Source organism: Pimephales promelas, chromosome 18 (genome assembly GCF_988280905.1).
Source record: "Pimephales promelas chromosome 18, fPimPro1.hap1.1, whole genome shotgun sequence".
Taxonomy (NCBI): Eukaryota; Metazoa; Chordata; class Actinopteri; order Cypriniformes; family Leuciscidae; genus Pimephales; species Pimephales promelas.
In genome coordinates this window covers 3,664,317-3,684,386 of record NC_142786.1, presented here as the reverse complement: position 1 = coordinate 3,684,386, position 20,070 = coordinate 3,664,317, and the positions used below count along the sequence as shown (strand labels likewise).

The 20,070-nt window shown below is 36.0% G+C and overlaps 1 protein-coding gene across 1 annotated transcript in view; it reads right to left on the bottom strand.

Annotated features, from left to right (window-relative positions):
• col22a1 (collagen, type XXII, alpha 1) overlaps positions 1 to 20,070 on the bottom strand; it is a 59,740-nt gene that overhangs the window by 28,367 nt on the left and 11,303 nt on the right. Inside the window, exons 4-17 of the mRNA XM_089122785.1 lie at positions 13,132 to 13,243; positions 12,919 to 13,042; positions 12,555 to 12,830; positions 11,427 to 11,507; positions 11,102 to 11,218; positions 10,001 to 10,045; positions 9,857 to 9,919; positions 9,641 to 9,679; positions 5,654 to 5,707; positions 5,239 to 5,292; positions 5,109 to 5,162; positions 4,702 to 4,755; positions 3,408 to 3,452; positions 2 to 55 (exon numbers count right to left, since the gene is read on the bottom strand). Coding sequence (XP_088978911.1) covers positions 2 to 55; positions 3,408 to 3,452; positions 4,702 to 4,755; positions 5,109 to 5,162; positions 5,239 to 5,292; positions 5,654 to 5,707; positions 9,641 to 9,679; positions 9,857 to 9,919; positions 10,001 to 10,045; positions 11,102 to 11,218; positions 11,427 to 11,507; positions 12,555 to 12,830; positions 12,919 to 13,042; positions 13,132 to 13,243 — 1,172 coding nt within the window. The remainder of the gene's footprint in view (position 1; positions 56 to 3,407; positions 3,453 to 4,701; positions 4,756 to 5,108; positions 5,163 to 5,238; positions 5,293 to 5,653; positions 5,708 to 9,640; positions 9,680 to 9,856; positions 9,920 to 10,000; positions 10,046 to 11,101; positions 11,219 to 11,426; positions 11,508 to 12,554; positions 12,831 to 12,918; positions 13,043 to 13,131; positions 13,244 to 20,070) is intronic.

Below are 20,070 nucleotides of genomic sequence, written 5' to 3'. Positions count from 1 at the left end.
CTTCCTTTCCTGGAACACCTGGTTTACCTGGAAACCCGTCTAAACCTGGCTCGCCCTAAACAACGTGAGAAAGTCAGACATCATTGAATGGAAAATTCTGTAATACAAATATATACACTACACTGTAAAAAAAAAATATTTTCAAGATTTGTTATCACAACATATTTTCTTTGGTCAAATCAACTTTATAATAATTTATTTAGTTGAGATAACTTATTATTTTGAGTTTCTGATGATTAAATTAATCGCCTTCATTGTATTAACTCACTTTTTCCAGTTCAATCAACTTAAAATTTTAAGGCAACCAGGTTACTTACTTTAAGTTAAACCAACAATATTTTTTACAGTGTAGTAATCACAACATTTTTTCTTTTGTCAAATCAACTTAAATCATTTATTTAGTTGTAATTTGAGTAATTTGAGTTTCTGATGATTAAATCATTCTCCTTCGTATTAACTCACTTTTTCCAGTTCAAAGAACTTTAAAAAATAACATTTTAAAATTCTAAAAAAAAAAATTTAAAATTAAGGCAACCAGGTTACTTACTTTAAGTTAAACCATCAATATTTTTTTACAGTGTACAGTGTAAGAATTTTTGTAAATAAATTAAGTCCTAAGTCATTTTCAATAATATTTATTATGTTGATAAAATATATATATATATATATTTTAAATTAAGAAAATTACAGACCCCAACCTTTTGAACAGTAGTGTATAAGCAATATTTAATTATGTGCTATATTCTGCTTACAATATCACAATGCTAATTTCATGATAGTTGTCTTGATAAATGACTATAATTTTTACAGCACGCAATTTGTTCTGAAATTAGTTAGAATAGTGTCACAAGGTCTTTATTTATTATCCCTAGTTTCTAGGTTTTTGTCCCACAAACGACATTTAGGTTTAGTATGAAGCAAGGCTGAGCGACTCCTTTAACGTTAAACTGCTCTTTTGTCTAGACTTGTGTTTTTTTTTTTTTTTTTTAATACAGACAACAGCAGCAGGAATTGAGTGTTAAATGACAACCTTTTGAAAACATGTGTAATATACACTACACAGAGCCTGCTGTTACAGCTCAGGAATTCAGGAAATATAACAGATGGTAAATGAGTTTACATGATGTATTTATTTTGAGTTCAAGGCCATTTCAGTTCAAAAGTTAACCATTCTCGCAAAAGTATAATCTGATATTTCCTGTTTTGATGGACTATGCATTTATTTCTAAAAATATTCCTATTTGCTCCATTTGCATTGGATCACCAGTATTTATCTTTAAAAGTAATGCATTTGTGCCTACCAAGGCAAACTAAGCTGGATAAAGCTGTACACTTTAAAATAATAATAATAAAATCTGTGAAATTTACAGAAACAAATAAACATCATATATGCTAGCCAGAACTTAACTGTTAAAATATGTTAGCAAATTGTCAGGTTTTATTAACTTAAAAAAAAAGTGTATTTCATTAAAGGAACACTTTTGGGGACTTTGAATCACTCCGCCCACATAGCAGTGCTTCGCCTTCTGAGAATATAGTTCCCAATATTTATACAGTTAAAAAAGATGGCCGTGTCTCATATGACCTTGTTATTTGTACACTCTGTGACTATACAAATAACAACATGTAAATAGAAAAATGTTTGCATAATTTTGTCTCTTATTGGATTTAGTATGCTAGCTATATCCATTTACATCCAGTCTTTGTGCTAAGCTAGGCTAGCGGTGGGTGTGTCAGACAGAGTTACAGCACGCACGGAGATGAAAAAGGTATTTATGGACTTATCTAACTCTGGGGGATACGGTGAATAAGCTAAAGTCCCAAAAAGTCGGAGTGTTCCTTTAACTGATACAATGTTAACAAGCCAACCCATTAAAATGATAATTTACCCAAACATTAACCTTTTTTTCATTACTTCCTCACCATCATGTCGTTCCAAACCTGTATGTACAGTATTTCTTTCTTCTGTTGAACACAAATGAAGATATTTTGAAGAATGAATTTGAATTTGACGGCACCCTTTGACTTCCATAGTAGGAAAAATAAAAATACTATTAAAGTCAATGGGGTCTAGTTACCAACATTTATTAAAATATCTTCTGTTGTGTTAAAAATAAGAAACAAATTCAAACATGTATGGAACAACTTGAGGGTGAGTAAGTAATAACAAAAGTTTCATTTTTGGGTGAACTATCCCTTTAATGCAGTAAAATTTTATTTGGTAATGTAAAAGTTCATAAAACATAGCTGTTTCCACAAAACTGATATACTACTGATAAAAGGCACAGTGTCACACAGACACAAAACACCATCATGATATTTAAATAATGCAATCAACACAATTAACAAGACAAGATGTTACAAAATCCTAATGTACAGTACTGTATAACAAATTACAAAAGATCAACTGATAACCAAAGAAAATAGGAAGAAATATTGATATAAATAAATAGAAAACATCAAACATAAGGTGTCACAGGGAATTATGGGACTGGGGATGTCAATTTATGTTTTTTCACTGGTTATGGTTTTTCATAGGATGACTTTTTCCAAAAACTAAATTTAATCAAAATTTTACAATGAAAAGTCCTGTTTGGTTTATCATATACAACAAGGAAACTCATTGTTAATCAAATCCAAAAGGTTTTTACACTCACAGTCTTTCACCATTAAAATTGCATAATTTTTCAACAGTGAATTTTTTTCCATGTTAAAATATCTCTCATAATAAAATAGCTGATTTACTGGAAACTGTGACTCCTGGGGGAAATAGTGTTTGTTTGAGCATCCCAACCAGTCAAATACAGCAACATCAGCTCAACCATTTTTGCAGTTCCACATGCTGTCACTAGTGGTGCAAATTAGCTTTCGCAACCTCAGTGTGTGTGTGGAGGTGTACCGTGGGACAGACCGTGGGATGACGGTAAAGCTGTACCGTGTGAAACGGTCTGGTTGCACACCGCCCCCACAGAACAGGAAATATGGAGTCTGCATCAGCACTGACATCTGTTGGAGTTATTAGTCTGCCTGCGTACACTGTTGAAATATTCCCTCTGTAGCGTTTGGATCTGACGGTGCTTTTTGACAATGACCAGTTTGGACTCTGTCCAAGTTATTACAAAGCATCAGAACTTAAAACAGACTTGCTGACAAGGGGAAGACAACCGGGAACATTGTCCCAGGCCTTGAAGTGGGAGAAAGAGGCTCTGCAATGACAGACTAATCTAGATTTTAGATAGACTGCTGTGCAAAAAAAAATCTGCTGCATGATTTAAGACTCATTCATGTGTGAAGTGCAGGACGAGTTATGTGCCAAAGTTCAGCATAAGGGGTTCAGATCACTAAGCCTATAATGATGTTTGTGGGAGCATAGTTGTTATGATTGACAGGTGTCAATCATCATTTACCCTATCTCCAGAGGATCCTTTGTCTCCTTTATTTCCAGCACCGCCCTGATGAAAAAACACAACATGCTCTTAATGTTACAAACGTCACTTAAAATGCAATAAAACTAAAACCATTAAAACATTATTGCTGCTTGAAACATTTCAGCTACTTTAACTAGTTGCCAAAGCAACATTTCTTATTTTCATTTAGTTCAACTTGATGTAATAGAACTGCTTAAACTGGAATCAAAATGTATAAAAACTATATAGACATAAAACTTCACAAAAACACAAAATAAAATTACTAAAACATTATTATAATTATATTAACTAATAATGAATATAAGCCTCTGTTCATCATATTAAGCATCCCTTCAGAATATTTGTAATATGGATTAGTCTCTTTATGAACTTTTTGAAGCTTCAAAATGGTAGTTGCGTAGCTGTCAATGGAGGAACAGACATTAAAATTATCTTAATTTGTGTTCCGGGTTTGGAACGACGTGACGGTGAGAAAATAAATTTTAATTTTCATGTTTGGGTGAAATAACCCTTTAAGGATGAACAATTGTTAGATACAAACATGCATTTGTGAGAAATGAAGTTGCAACTGTTGCATTAATGTCTTAATTAACTGTTGCAATAAAGTCTTAAAGGAGTAGTTCACGTTTGCTGATAATTTACTCACCCCCATGTTATCCAAGATGTCCATGTCTTTCTTTCTTCAGTCGAAAAGAAATGAAGGTTTTTGTTGAAAACATTCCAGGATTTTCTCCCTATAATGGACTTCATTGGGGTCCAAAAGACACTCTCAGTGCAGCTTCAAAGGACTTTAAACGACACCAGACTATGAATAAGGGTCTTATCTAGCGAAACGATCACCCATTTAAAAAAATAAATAAAAAAGTTAGATGCGCGTTCGTGACTCCTGTTCAAACTAGTTCATCAAAATGAACAAATCTTTTTTCGAGTCATTCCGTTCATTTCATTCGTTGAATAAACCAAATGACTCGAAAAAAAAGATTCTTTTTTTTCATTTAAAATGACCGATCGTTTCGCTAGAAACTCTAATTTGGACCTTGAACCATTTGGTTCCCATTGAAGTCCATTATATGAAAAAAATCCTGGAATGTTTATCAAAAACCTTCATTTCTTTTCAACTGAAGAAAGAAAGAAAGACATGGACATCTTAGATGACATGGGGGTGAGTAAATTATCAGCAAAAGTTTTTTGAAAAGTGAACTACTCCTTTTAGAAGTGTTTTTACATAATCATCAGTATAAGCAGCGGATTTAAAGACACACGTCACACTTACAGACACGCCTTGAGGACCTGGTGCTCCGGGCGGACCAGAATCACCTTGCATTCCCTGAATTAAAACAGGTCCGATTAAAAGGGCCAGATTGTGTTCAAAATGATGAAACACAGAGCAGATTACGTGACCAAAAGTGAACACAATGAAATCTACTATAACGGCACAGTAGAGAGCTGTGTAATCTAACACTATATTATACTTTTGTGCAATATTTTAAATGTGATGTGGATTTGATTTTATAGGTAACATCCACAATTGTTCAGACGGGCCAAAGTGGTCATATTTTTCACATAATTTCATATTAAGATATGAAGATATTTTGTATTATAACAATCTCTTTGCAAAAGTTGATACTAATCAAATCATTCATATTCTAACTGTTCTGTCTAAAGGTGGTGGTGTCTTACCTTTAGTCCGAGAGGTCCAGGTAACCCAGCTTCACCTGCAGCTCCTCGTTCACCCTGTTCATCAGCACAAACATGACATGCTTGGTCAATAGTCCATACACCATCCATCAAACACACATTTTTTACTCACTCTTTGTCCCTTATCGCCTTGTTTCCCAGCCAGACCTGGTAAACCATCTGATCCCTAAAAACATCCAAACAAATAGTTAGCAACAACTGTTTTCAAATTATAATAATAAGAAATATTTCTTGAGCAGCCAATTAAAATCATTTCTGAAGGATCATGTGACCCTGAAGACTGATAATTCAGCTTTGATTCCAGGAATAAATTACATTTTAAATACTAAAGAAACTGTTATAGGTAATATCATTTCACAATGTTAATGTTTCTACTGTATTTTTTATCGAATAAATGCAGAGCTGATGACTTCTTTGAAAAAACATCCAAAAATGTACCAACCCTAAACATTTGAATTTAAGTGCAAGTCAAATGTACACATGTGTATCTTAAAAAAAAAAAGAAAAAAAAAAGAAGTGTATCTTACTCTTTCTCCTTTTTCTCCGCCGGCTCCAGGTTCGCCGCGCTCGCCGCTGTCCCCCTGTGGAGAGAGGTGGAATTTCAATATGGCTTTGCACTAAGATGTCACATGACTCCTGGACGTGACAACGTTTCATCCTTTGGCGTGCGCTGTACGTTTCGATGGCGTCAAAATGTTCCAATGCAAAATTTGACCTTCCAACCAAAAGAGTTTATCAACCAACAAACCACCCAACAAAAAAACTGTTTTTGCTTGAGTGTTTCATACATAATCACAATATTTCGTATCACATACTGTAAAGGCTTATAAATAATGTAAAAAGGCTTGTGAGATCACAATATAAAAAGAGGCCAACAGCAGTCCGTGTAGTTTTCTAGTCAAGGCAATTAATCACACCACTAAACCACTAAACACCACTAAGGAAACCTAAAGACATGGTTCTCATTATATCTTGCCTTTCAGACGTCTCGTGCACTCCAGGGAATCTCCAGGAATTCTGAGAGTTGAATAATACAAGAGAAAACTTGTATGGCCTGATTATAGTAACGACTTCACACGCCGCAGCTAACGGCCTGATAGTCTGTAATTACTTTTAAAGTTCTCTTCACTTCGATAAAGCCAACCGATCGATGATAAACACCATCAAGAGAAACTAACACAACAAAACGAGCACATGTAGAGAGCTGGCAACCTATATAGCAATATATACTGTAGGCTGTATAGACACACGATGCAAAAAGATCATCAATCATGCTACCTTCTAAGTTAGCTTTTGGCCACTAATAAGCCCCTTGCACACTGAGTGCGAAATTCTCGTCCGAAATAAAATAAATACGACCTCACGTTATGTCAATCACGCTTGCACACTGCCTCCGAAACTTTTGTCTGTCATAAAAAAAATAAAAAAAATAAAAAAAATAAAAAAAAAAATCGAATGGAATTCGATTTTCTGCAATTTTCGCATCCGTAGCATGCAGTTTGAATCGTGTTTTGACAATTCAGAGCCACTGAATCACGAATACGAAAAAAAATAGGGCTGTCAAACCATTGCACACTGAGACCGATTAATCTGTCAAACGATTAATCGCGATTAATCGCATCTAAAATAAAAGTTTGTGTTTACATAATATATGTGGGTTCACTGTGTATAATTATTTTGTATATATATATATATGTATATAAATACACACACATGCATGTATATCTAAGAAAAAAATATTATTTATATATAAAATATTTATATTTATATATATTATACAGTATATACATGAAAATATTTCATAAATATATACAAGCATGTGTGTGTATTTATATATATATATATATATATATAAAATCATTATACACAGTGCACCCACATATATTATGTAAACACAAACTTTTATTTTGGATGCGATTAATCGCGATTAATCATTTGACAGCCCTAAAAAAAAAACGCAACACATACGAAAATTTCAGTGTGCAATGGCCTTTACAAGAAAATCCCAGAATGCATTGCAGCAAACTCAGTGAAAATATAGCGGGCAGAGTCCAGATGGATTCCTGAAAGTATCATTCAAAATTGTGTAATTAAGCTTTGAATATTGTAAACGATACGTAGCAACATGTGGTAACATCTCTTTCTGCACGTGCACCGTGGGTCAGCATGTCAAAAGCACATGTGCGAACGACCGCACCGCAGCACAACTCCATGTGAAAGAAGACAATACATGACACGGTTTGAGAGAGACAGAGACAGAGACAGAGCAACACCTCAAACACAAACATGCGTTTGCGGCATCATGCACTTTAACCAGCAAACTCCTCGATATGCTGCTAGCTAACATTATAACACACGGATACTCGTGAGTACACAGACACACATTCACATACACAGAATGAACACACATATACTGTACATACACGCATGGACACTAGTGCAAATCACTGACACATAAATACACACACAAATCATGCATAACAATAGAAGCGTTCCTGTAAGGCGGTCTTAACATATCGATATGAGGTTGCTTAAGTATTATGGGTAGTTACTTACAGGCCCATTTGGCTAGTAAGTCTAAACTCTAAACAATGCTGGGTTGTTTTAACCCAAATTTGGGTAAAATATGGGTTCAACATATAATTTCCAATTTTATAATTTCAAAATTTCCAAAAAACTTCAACTTTCACTTTCAACTGTACATTTTTGAATTGCATTTTTAACTCAACATTTGAGTTTGTCCATATTTGACCCAAATTTGGGTTAAAACAACCCAGCATTTTTTAGAGTGTATATGAAGATATTTTAAAGAATGTTGGTAACAGCTATTGACTTCCATGTTTTTTTTTTCTTTTTTACAATTGAAGTCAATGGCTAACGTCAACTGTCTGGTTACCATATTTATATATATTAGTGTTGTCAAACGATTAAAATATTTAATTGCGATTAATCGTATTAATGTCATAGTTAATCGCACATTTTTATCTATTCTAAATGTCTCCTGATTTCTTTGTCCCATTATTTTTTCTCATTTTAATGCTCTTATCAACATGGAAAAGTGGATCGGCTTGTTTTGTGCAAATGATTTTTCATTGAAAACAACATATACGGTGTTCAATTTCACACTAAAATTCTCAGCAAATAATCTCTCACACAATGTAACACTGTCAATCAATAAAAGTGAAAGAAATACTGACGAGGTCCTGATATTGTCGAGGGGGCGGAGAATTCGCATCAGCTGTGTGTGTGTGGCCATCATCAAGTGGTATTTCAGACTGGACTTGCTGCGATGATGAATTTTTTAAAAGTAAAATTTCAATTCAGAATCTTATTGACATCCATTTCGGCGTCTCGCGCTTGTCATCCACTCAAAACGTAACGTTAACCAACTATTTGGCCGGCTCACAAGGCAAGTCCAAACAAGTGTGTGTGGCGTGCCTGTTGTTTTGTTTCCGGTCTAGCTAGATCCGCTTGCGCTTTGGTCAACGAAGCAACAAAACGTCCTCGTGAGGCACAAGCCATTGAAATGAATGTGTTTCGCCGCGTCCTGTTGCAAAAGCATGTGAAAGAAAACTACAAAGTTTGCTAGGTCAAAAAGACCGTTAATCGTGCGATAAAAAATTTGACGCCGTTAAAATGGGTTTGCGTTAACGCCGTTAATAACGTGTTTAACTGACAGCCCTTATATAGAAATATATTACAATTCAACAGAAGAACAAAACCCCTGAGGGCAAAGAATAAACATTTTTGGGTGAACTGTCCCTTTAAGAATGTTGAGATATTATTACTGGAAAACAATACAAAAGCACTGAGTAAGAAAATATTCGTTCGCCGTCTAGGGTTTAGGGTTAGTTCTAAACCCATAAAGTATGAGGAATAATAATCGTTTAGGGTGTGTGTTTTTGTAATTGTTAATCTGCTCCGGCACAGTAGGGGTCAATATTCACATTTGCCGTTTTTAGGTCGCCCGCAGGAAATTCCACTGACCAATCCAGCATGCAACATTTTTCTAGCTGTGGGCGTCGGCTGGCATCTAAATTTGCCCCAGTGGAAATCTCAAAATAAGACTCTTTTCGAGAAGTCTTCACAGATCTGGACATGTACTGATAGCCAGCAAGCACATGTTAATGTTTAAATAATGTCAGTTCCCAACACCACGACCGTCTAATTCTCCCGTAAGCACCTCTGACTGATGAAGCTAATTATGACATTATTCGGAGGTAATTCTGCCCTCTGTCAGTCTGTTTTAAGCGCTGTGAGTGGGTGTTCAGTGTGTTCTTGTTTTGCATATCCTCTGAGGTTGGCGGACCCATAATTCTGCTGTTCAAAATATGGTATTCATATCGTTTTTATCCTGAAAAGAATGTCAATTCTGTTCTTTTTGGAATCAAGGGTGGAAAGAAGCTTTTGAAAATGACAGTAACACACACGTGCACACGCAAACACACACAGACTAAACATTCACTGTGCTTTGTCTATCTTGAGGAGTTTGGCTGTTAAATTCATGACCTTACCTTTTCTCCTCTATCACCTTTGATAGAGACAGCCTGGCCCTGCAAATAATCAATCAACACCGATCAATTATTCTCCAGGCCGAGAGAAACAGATGGAAACAGATCAATGTCATATAAAAATAAATCATGTTTTTCTCTAACTTGTATGTGAAAATCAGCAAATATTTCTAATATTACGTTAATGAAGCTTTATAAGAGATTGTATGAGTGTCATACACGTTCTCCTTTCAGCCCTTTGAGCCCTGGCGGTCCTTCTGCCCCTTTAAGACCAGGATCCCCCTGCAGATGTACAGTTTACGCAATGAGGAACCCGTCGGAAATGCATATTTAAGTTGTTGTGATACTGAAACACTATTTGACCTTTTCACCCTTGGGCCCCGTGGCACCCGGTAGACCTGTCTCACCCTGTAGGATGGGGAGAGAGAGTTTTGAAAGTGGAGGTCAGAAATCAGAGAGGTTATAGAATGAATGCATTACAAAAAGGAACTGAATGCATTACAAACCAAAGTTCAGATTGAAAAAAAATTGATATCCAGCCTTATGTCTTTAAAGAAAGGTTACAGGTTCAATATAAACTCATTTCTTTAAAAACATCCATGACACATCGTCCTTCAGGAAAAACAAATATCTATAGGGCGAGAAATTGAATGAGAAACAAAAATGAGGCCAGAATTGTAAAAATATTGTTTTTAATTATTGATATAAAGTAAATGCTTATGTATTCTTATGTACAAAAAATAATCTGTTATGATAGATGTTTAAGTTGCAAATAAAACACTGTAAAGGGAATATGTATAATTATATTAATTTTACTATTATTGTTATATTATATATAATTTCATCATACTAGACTCATGTTAAAATGTGCAATTTCATTTTAACTTAGTTTTTGCTGCTTTTACAAATTATTTGTTTGGGTTAACCAACATGTCACATTTTTATTATAAAATATAAAATATTCCTTATTAGCATGACTAAAATTTCTTCAGCACATGCTTCAGAAAAGAATTGGTCTTTTCTAGGGCTGTGAAACGATTAATCGCATCCAAAATAAAAGTTTGTGTTTACATAATATATGTGTGTGTAGTATTTTTAAATTCACACAAATGCATGTATATATTTAAGAAAATTGGGTTATTAATAGATCAAATATTTATATTTATGTATAATATAAATTTTGTATAATGTATATATATGCAAATATTTCTTAAATATATACATGCATGTATACAAAATAATTATACACACTACACACACATATATTATGTAAACACAAACTTTTATTTTGGATGCGATTAACCGTGGGTTAATCGTTTCACAGCCCTAGTCTTTTCTTTCTCATCTACTGTAAATAAGTTTGGTTACTGTATAGCATCATAAGGCTAATATTCAATTTTTTCGCATGTTAAACGTGGGTGTTCACCAGCTTTAAGAGTGTGACCTTTGACCTGGAAGTCTTACCCTTTCCCCTGCAGGACAGGAGCAGTTGACCGCGGCCGGTTTCTTCTGCTCAGCACTTGTTGGTTTTGGGGTGGGCAACGGGACTGGGGGAGCCTCGGTTGCCAAAGATTGTTCACACTGAGTGAGAAGAGAAAGTGAACGAGGAAACGGAAAGACACTCAATGTGTTGTGAAAGAAAGAAAGAAAGAAAGAAAGTGAGAGGAATCGAAGACGAAAAGTATTGCAGGGCGGAATTCTGAAATTCTGGACTACGAATATTCCCCATCACCATCTTCATCGTGTGTGTGTGTGTGTGTGTGTGTGTGTGTGTGTCAGATGCACTTACTGGTCCACCAGGAATATCGCAACACGTCTCCTGCTCAGACTGTTTACCATCACAGTAGATCACCATTCTCTGGAGGTCAAACTGTAAAGGAAAGACTGGTTGTATTAGCTGTGATTTTGATTGACTTAAAACTTCATAAACATACAGTACAGAACAGTTCAAAAGATTGTGTCAGATTAAAGATTAAAAAATCCAAAGTCTCTTCTGCTCACCAAGGCTGCATTTATGTGATCAAAAATACAGTAAAAACTGTTAATATTGTGAAATAGAATTACAATTTAAGATAACTGTTTTCCATTGTAATATATTTAAAAATGACATTTATTTCTGTGATACAAAGCTGAATTTTCAGCATCATTACTCCAGTCTTCAGTGTCACCGTTCTTGTCTGTCAGTCATACAATGGAGGTCTATGGTCACCACCTCAAAGAGCATGCACAGAGAAGTCCAAATTAAACATGATTTAGTGACTGGTAAATGTAAGTACACATTGATGGCCTAAGACACGAAACGAGCGGTTTGTGTGAGAAAACGAACAGTATTTATATCGTTTTTACCTGCCAAGTCCAAGTGATCTGAGGCCGCGAGCGCTTTGTGATTACAAGAGGTAAAAACGATATAAATACTGTTCGTTTTCTCACACAAACCGCTCGTTTCGTGTCTTAGGCCATCAATGTGTACTTACATTTACGAGTCACTAAATCATGTTTAATTTGGACTTCTCTGTGCATGCTCTTTGAGGTGGTGACCATAGACCTCCATTATATGACTGACAGACAAGAACGGTTTGACCTAAAAATATCAAAATTGAAACTACTGCGGAAACAAAGACACCTACATCTTGGATGCCCTTGAGGTAAGATAAAACATACTAAAAATTAATTTCAAAGTGAACTTTCCCTTTGATAAATAGAAATTATTAGAAAGTTTTCTTTTTCTTTAAAAAGAATATTGCTGACCATAAACTTCTGAAGACTGGAGAACCATCATTCTGTCTATGGAAATACTATGGTATAAAAAGTAATCAATCAGTACATTAGTATACTATGGGTTAAACACCATTTCACAGTATTTTTGTGCAACTCACTCCAAATGAAAGTGTGTGTAAACCTCAACACAGGTGCTTACATCAATGGGAACGCTGTCATAGAGTCTCTTTCCGATGACAGTCTTTCCCTGGATGTCAATGTCTTCTCTTTCCTCTATGGGCGCCGTCTCAATGTGCTTGCAGTCCAGGAACAGGGACACAGATTTGGAGTCCACCCTCATGCCAATCTTATGCCAGTTACGATCAAACAGGTTTTCCACCTCAGGGTTCTTAAAGACTGCCCGGACCGCATCTTTCGTCAGGCCCACGGCGTTGTACTCCACTGCTTTGTTCTCTCCATCCAGACGGATGGACACCTGGAGAATATATAGGTTTTATTTGGTAAAATGGAGAGGTAGTGAAATATCAGCTTCTCATCGGCGCCCCAGAATCAGTCGTCCACACCTGCGGGATGCCGTATTTGTCATAGACCTGCCACAGGTACCAGTCTTCCTTACGAGACGTCTTCCTGAACTTAAATGTGGTCACGAAGGCATATTCATCAGGCAGACCCTGCGGCAAGACATCTCTACAACACAAGAAACAAAGACAGCTTTGTTAAAGGGAGAAAAACAACAACATTTTTAAATATTCCATTGCAAGTAATGATTCACTTACTGTGTTTGTTGGACGATGGGCATGGCACCGAGGCGGACATACGGGGTCTGACCTGGCTCGAATTTTTCTCCAAGAAAATCTCTCACGTTGAAGTATTCCATCAAATCAAAACCTGAGACCAGAGAAGAAGAAAAAACTTGACATAAACTGTAAACTTGTCCCTCAAATCTGATTGGTTGATTGAAACGATCTAGGATCTACAATGGTGTTGATTGAGGAACATGTTGTACTGTGGAATATCGTTAACACGTCTTTCCATCAATGATCACTAGGTGGAGTCAGAGACAGGTCAAAATGACAACACAACTTTCTGAAAGTAGAGGATCTCTCTTATAAAAAAGAGATGAATAAGATTAAAACATAATATCATAGTGCAATAAACAAAAAAAGGCTTACATGAAATAATATAGCTTCTACGTTTTTGCTAGGCACGTTTACTGATTTAGCACATTTTATATGGCGGTGCTAAAAAAAATCTGTAAACACACAAGTTCAGTTTAAGTTTAAATGACTCAAAATAATGCATGAAATGAACAATTAAACGTTAATTATATATATATATATATATATATATCATAGTATTATCTATTATATTTAGGACTGTCAAATGATTAATCGCGATTATTTGCATCCAAAATAAAAGTTTGTGTTTACATAATATATGGGGGTGCACTGTGTATAATTATATATATATATATATATATATACACACACACACATGCTTGTATATATTTAAGAAATATTTTCATGTATATACTGTATATAAATTTATATATAATTTATATAATATATAAATAATTTATATATAAATATTTTTTTTTCTTAAATATGCATGCATGTGTGTGTATTCATATAAATATATATAATAATTATACACAGTGCACCCACATATATTATGTAAACACAAACTTTTATTTTGGATGCGATTAATGGTTTGAAAGCCCTAATTATATTATTTATATATTTCCACCCATTTGCCAAACAGCTTGACCTAAGGACTCTTAAAATGTATACGTATTATACATAGCATAAAAAACTGAAAAAAGAGAGACGGGGAAAAAAAAGCAACAATGAAACTAACAGCAAAATAAGAAATCACTTAAGACAACAGTCTACATTAACATCAAATATTTGACAACAAAATACCATGACTGACCAATCAGAATCAAATATAATGGACATAAATGGAAACAAATCCCAGTAAAGAGCAAATTACGGTGAAATTGATCAGCTGTGTTTTAAGTGTTAATATCTCTCCTCCATATCCACGAGCAAAACAACATGCCTCACTCGGGCCACTTTCCATATTCACACAAAAAAATCCATGCCTCTGGGATCAAACATGACATCATTGTTTTTTTAAAAATAGTAATGCGTGTGTGTGTGTGGGTATCAGCCCATTAATTAATGCTTCAGATCCGCAGCCAACACTCATTAAACTGCACTTGCTGCACCAGATGTTTTAAAAACCAACCTTTCATGTGCAATTATGTCAGTGGTGCTCCAGTGTGTGTGTGTGTGAGGTTGGCAGTATTGGCCTTCTACCCTAGTATAGGGGCCAAACCAGGGCGCTCCTTTAACCAATACATAGTCTGTCGCCATGGCGATGCCAGTGGGGCCCTAGGCGTTGCCTGAGGAAGAAAGTCAAGGGCCGATCTGCGTCACTTTAATGCTGGTCGAAGATCTCTTGACACTGTACATGAGCCGCTGATGGTTTGTGTATATGCCGCCTGTTAAATCTCACTTTCACTTGATGAACTCTCATGTTGTTTTCTTAGGGCAGGTGTGTTTGTGTCAGCAAACAGGGGCTCTTTTAAACAGTCTACGATTATTTGAACTGAAGGATGTTTGGAGTTGTTTAACTTGGTGGTAATGTGAGAACGTGCAAGTCTAGGCCAGTGTGTGTGTGTGTGTGTGTGTGTGTGTGTGTGTGTGTGTGTCTGTGTCTGTAATAGCGTAACAGGTGGCTGAGAACAGAAAGAAAGCAGATACAGTTAACAGAAAGTACAAAAAAAATGCATAAAACAACAAAAGCACTTTTCATTTCTGCACAACAAATCCCTCATGGTTTCTGCCAGACCAGCATCATAGGGGCCGTTCACACTTTCTCATGTTCCATCTGTGCCAGTTTTTTTAATTGACATCTTTTAATTTAAATCTCTTGCACCATGAAAGCTGTATCAGTTTAAAACATTGGACCAATAGATTAATCAATATTTACATATAGAGCAAGTATAGTGTGATTTGCCCCTTAAAGGAATGGTTCACAAAAAAAAGAAAAAGAGAAATTTGTCATTTACTTACCCTCTTGTTTTTCCAACTCGGTATGACTTTAACACACAAAAGGAGATGTTTAACATCCTAAAAAGTAGCCCAAATTACTTAAAAATGGTATTTGTTGTCTGAAGCAATGTACAAGGTAAAATTCAAGCAGTTGTTTGCAGAAAATATTGCTCTAAAATCTCGTTCTCGTTAACATGACGCATAGATACAGTCGGTTGGTCTGGGAACGCCCCCGGGAACGCCCCGTCACGTGGTGTGAATTTAGCCCGTGGGGGAAAACATTGCCTTGGCGCTCATTGAAATACATGGGACAATCATGCCGAAGAGTTGCGGTGTCGTTTTCTGTACCACCAATAAACAAACAAATTATAAATTGAAGTTCTACGGCCTTTCTTACATACATACAGAACCGGATAGGAGGACAAAATGGCAAAATTAATCATATCTTATTAGATTACTGTGTGAGTAGAGGTCCGTGTGATATAGTAGTAGGTGTTTAATTTGTATTAGGCAGTGGGCCAGATTTGTCTGACGTTACATCCCTTACGAAAAAGAACTATAGTAATCCCATGGCTATTATATTCTATAGTAGTGTATAATACTTCTGTGATGCTCATTAATACCTATACTTCTAGGCTATGTCCCAAAATACTATAGTATTCCTATAGGATTAACGTTACTATAATATTTTGTCCTAAAATACTACAAGATTCCTTTAGTTGTTTTTCATAAGGGATGTTATTAGCGTTATCAGCTGAAGGTTATCAGACTGCAGTCTGTGAGAATTCGGATAACTGTCAGCAAAGTCCCTCTGCAACTTCGTAGCGACTACTAATGATCACCGTTTTACAAAAGAATTAATAGTTTGGAGTGAAGCATACGTACAATTGGTAAGTGATATGGTTTTATGGACTTATAGTAACTTATACGCAAGTTGATTGAGTTACAGGCTTGTGTTGCCGGTAGCTTTCTTGTGTCTTACCTGAAGATTCAACCAGATAATAATAGTCTGGAAACGACACCTCCGGCCATTTGGTTGGGTCATTGACCCAGTTTTTAATTAAATAAGGGCAATCATAACCTATTACAGTTAATTTTGCAATGTACCGTTGCCGGTCGGCAGGCATAAATGACTCGCAATATGACATTTTTGTCATTCAAATACATAGGATGGTCGCGCTGCTTTCCCCCACACCGACCACGCCCCCCAACTATGACGCGTTGCCGACTGTATCTATGAGAAGCAATGCTGTTCAACATCATTGACTTAAAACTTGGTTAGTTTGTAAGCAAATTAAAAATGTTAGGTATTTATGAAAATACTTTAAATACTTTAAATATAGTATTGCAACTGGTAGTCAAATAAAACGTGGGTCTAACCAGCTAAATTATGCTAACACTTCTACTAAGCTGATTCCTAACATTAGATAATAACACTCATGTCCCATACACCGCACGACCCAGAGTGTTTCCACAGATGGAGCATTTTTTTAAATAAACCAATAGGAGGCAGCAATACTGTCTTTTCTACTATTCATTCAAAACAGTGCAAGAATTGCTAAGGCAGACCCATTGCCTTACACATCTCTCTCCATGACGGTGAGGGACACATTTTTACATTAGGCAGTAAATGAACCAACAACATATGATCAACTTGAATATTAACACACATAACTTTACTATAACAAAAACTTAAAGATCTTACTGTAATAACACATAAATCAACTCTCAATAAACAATTACCCATAATGCACCCTGCTGCTAGCGCTGACTCATAGACCTCACCTTGGATACGGCAGTTCATTAGAACGAATGCGTCAATAGAGCCGCCATCTTGAAACAGGGGAGCCCCTCCACTTTAATGCATCACCGTCAATGTAGTAGACACAGGTCTAACGCAAATAAAATCACCATAAATCATCATGAATGCGATTTTTCTTGTTTTTTTTTTGGTTCGTTCCAACGGTCAGACATGTATTTATCATTGATTCCAGAAAGAATTTTTTTTTATTTATTTATTTAAAAAAAAAAAAAAACATTCTTCCTAGTTCAGATTTCATCCGTGAACTTCATACGCTGCACAAAAGTCCGCCACCATCAATGAATTCGAAGTAAAGGCAGAGATAGCGGCGTTACCTAGCTACTTCCTATGACAAGACCCCTGTTCCAAGATGGCGGCGGTTTTGACGCATGCCAGGTGAGGTCTATATCTGTCTATGGCGCTGACTGCCAGGTAATGCCATGTAAAATTGTAAGTAGGCTCTGCCTACGTTTTCGTCTTCTTCTTCTTTTTTTTTTTAAAAATGCAATTCATTTCTAATAAAACTTTAATTTGTAGTGTCCGAACCACAGTTCATCATCTTAGATTGATTTCTCCTAGTGTTTTACATCACTGTATGTTTATACGGTTTACTGTTTGTTTGATTTCACACCGTTCAACTCTTCCTCCAGCTGTTCGTTTCTCAGGCTCAGCTCATTTCCACAACTCTCTGTTTGTCTCTGCGTCTCCATGTGTCAGGCACGACTCTCTCTCTCGATAGCGTTTCGCTTGCAGGACCTGTAATTTGGGCCTGGCGAGTGGAGAGTAAAAGCGTATAATCACGAGCGAGTCTTATTTTAAACAGTGAGAGAGCGAGGGTTCTGCGGCGCGGCACATACGAACGCGTTATGACGCATGGCTTTGATCCGAACAATTGGGTACTCCAGCACACAACGCGACGACCATAGAAACCAGCCCCCAAGCACAAGATGTCACCGCATAAAAACGCTACGACAGCGTTTTAAAACGGTCTGCAGCCAAGTCTTTGATCCAGACGTATATGCGCCAAATGGACATCTTGATGTTATGTCCCCTCAGCATTTAGTTGCATAGCGCAATGTTTTTTAAGATGCTTAAAAATAATGAAACTATTAACAACGCATCTTGAGACCCATATTCTGTTTAATTTATTTTCCCTCCACCTATCCGCGCAAAAAAATGTGCCTTAAACAATAAACATAGCCTACATTGAATGCGATTTGGATAAATCATCTTCCAAATCATGTATGTAATGTTGAAAATGTCTTTTCATGAGCCCTTAAGTTTCATAAAGGACAGTTAAAGGATACTAAGGCCGAATAGGCTAGCTAATATTGGCTATATAAAAATATATAGTTTTAATCGTAATAAATATCAAGGAATTGGAGTCCACACCACAACTAAAACAATAATAACAGCACAGAGAAACAATTTAGTTGGAATCACTTTCATGACATTTTTATTTTTCCTCAGGTGATGGATGATAAGATAATGATAGCCAATTAAAATCTATATCCTGCTTTAAAGAGCTCGATTATTTAAAGTGGCAGACGAGAAAACTGCAGCGCGAGCAGAATAAACAATAGTCAGAGGATGCTAATGTTGTTATCATTGTACGTTATAGATATCTTTATTCTGATTATTTGGTGTGAATGTACCTTAATACATTAGTAAAAAAGCTAAGCTGAATTATGAACGATTAAAATTAGTGCACTTACACCCAACGATGAAGGCAACTCCATTGATTTAATGGTGCATTGCAGTAGAAGAAAGCCAGGGTTTGTGCACCAAACGTTGAGAAAAGTTGGTTCAAATGCATTCTAACACACTGATGATCAATAAGAATTTCATAGATGTCTGGTTCACTCAGAATTCAGAAATCCAATTTACTGTATACTTGAACTTTCCAAACCCTCAAAACACATCTTACACATTTGTCAAACACTCCATCAGAGCGTTATCTAGTGTGCAAGTGCTACAAATAAGCTAGTTCTGCATTGATAAAGTTATTTTACAGATGAGTCAGCAACATTTTATGTCCATTTTGGCCTTGCTTTGGCCAACACTGACATTCCCAACTTGAACAGCATTGCAGATGTTGGCAACATCAGCAATTGTGACATTTCATGTGAACCTGGAATTTCCCTGAAGATTTAGCTTGTTGTTCTCTTGAATATCGCAGATTACAGGTGCAAGACACCATAATTAACACTTACAGCCACCAAAGGAGGAAAGATCTAGTCTAGTCGGTGCTATCCAAAAGAACTGCAACCAAACATCTAAGCACAAGAAGGTGACCCATAAATGATGTTCAGACATGGAGAGATCACACTTTAAACTTCACCCAAACACCGAAGACCACTTTTCCTTATTATAATAGAAAAATTTGTCAAATCGACCACATTTTAGAGACTTTAGGACGTTTTTTGACTTTTTTGAAGCAAATGCAGATATAAAAATATGTCAAACGAAGAAAAATAAATCATTTTCCAGGGTCTCTATGGATTTATCAAGAGATTTGGGCAATTAAAACATGACCCAAACTCATCAGATTTATGAAATACAGCTCTCTTGGCCATTTTGTACATACAGCAGTCCTTCTATTCCGCACCAGATTGTATAGTCATTTTCTTGCACAGGTAAGTGCTCTCTCTCCATGTTTTGGTCTGGTTTCTTACTTTAGGTTGATGAATTTGAGTGGGAGTCTCGCAGAGGAACTCATAACCCCCTGAAGACCCAAACACAACATCCTTCCAGATTTGTGTAATCATAAAGAACTCCACGTTTCTTAGAACAGAGGAGGGCAAAAGATCTCTTATTTCGAAACCTCAATGTCTCGCTGCAATGTTTCATGTTTT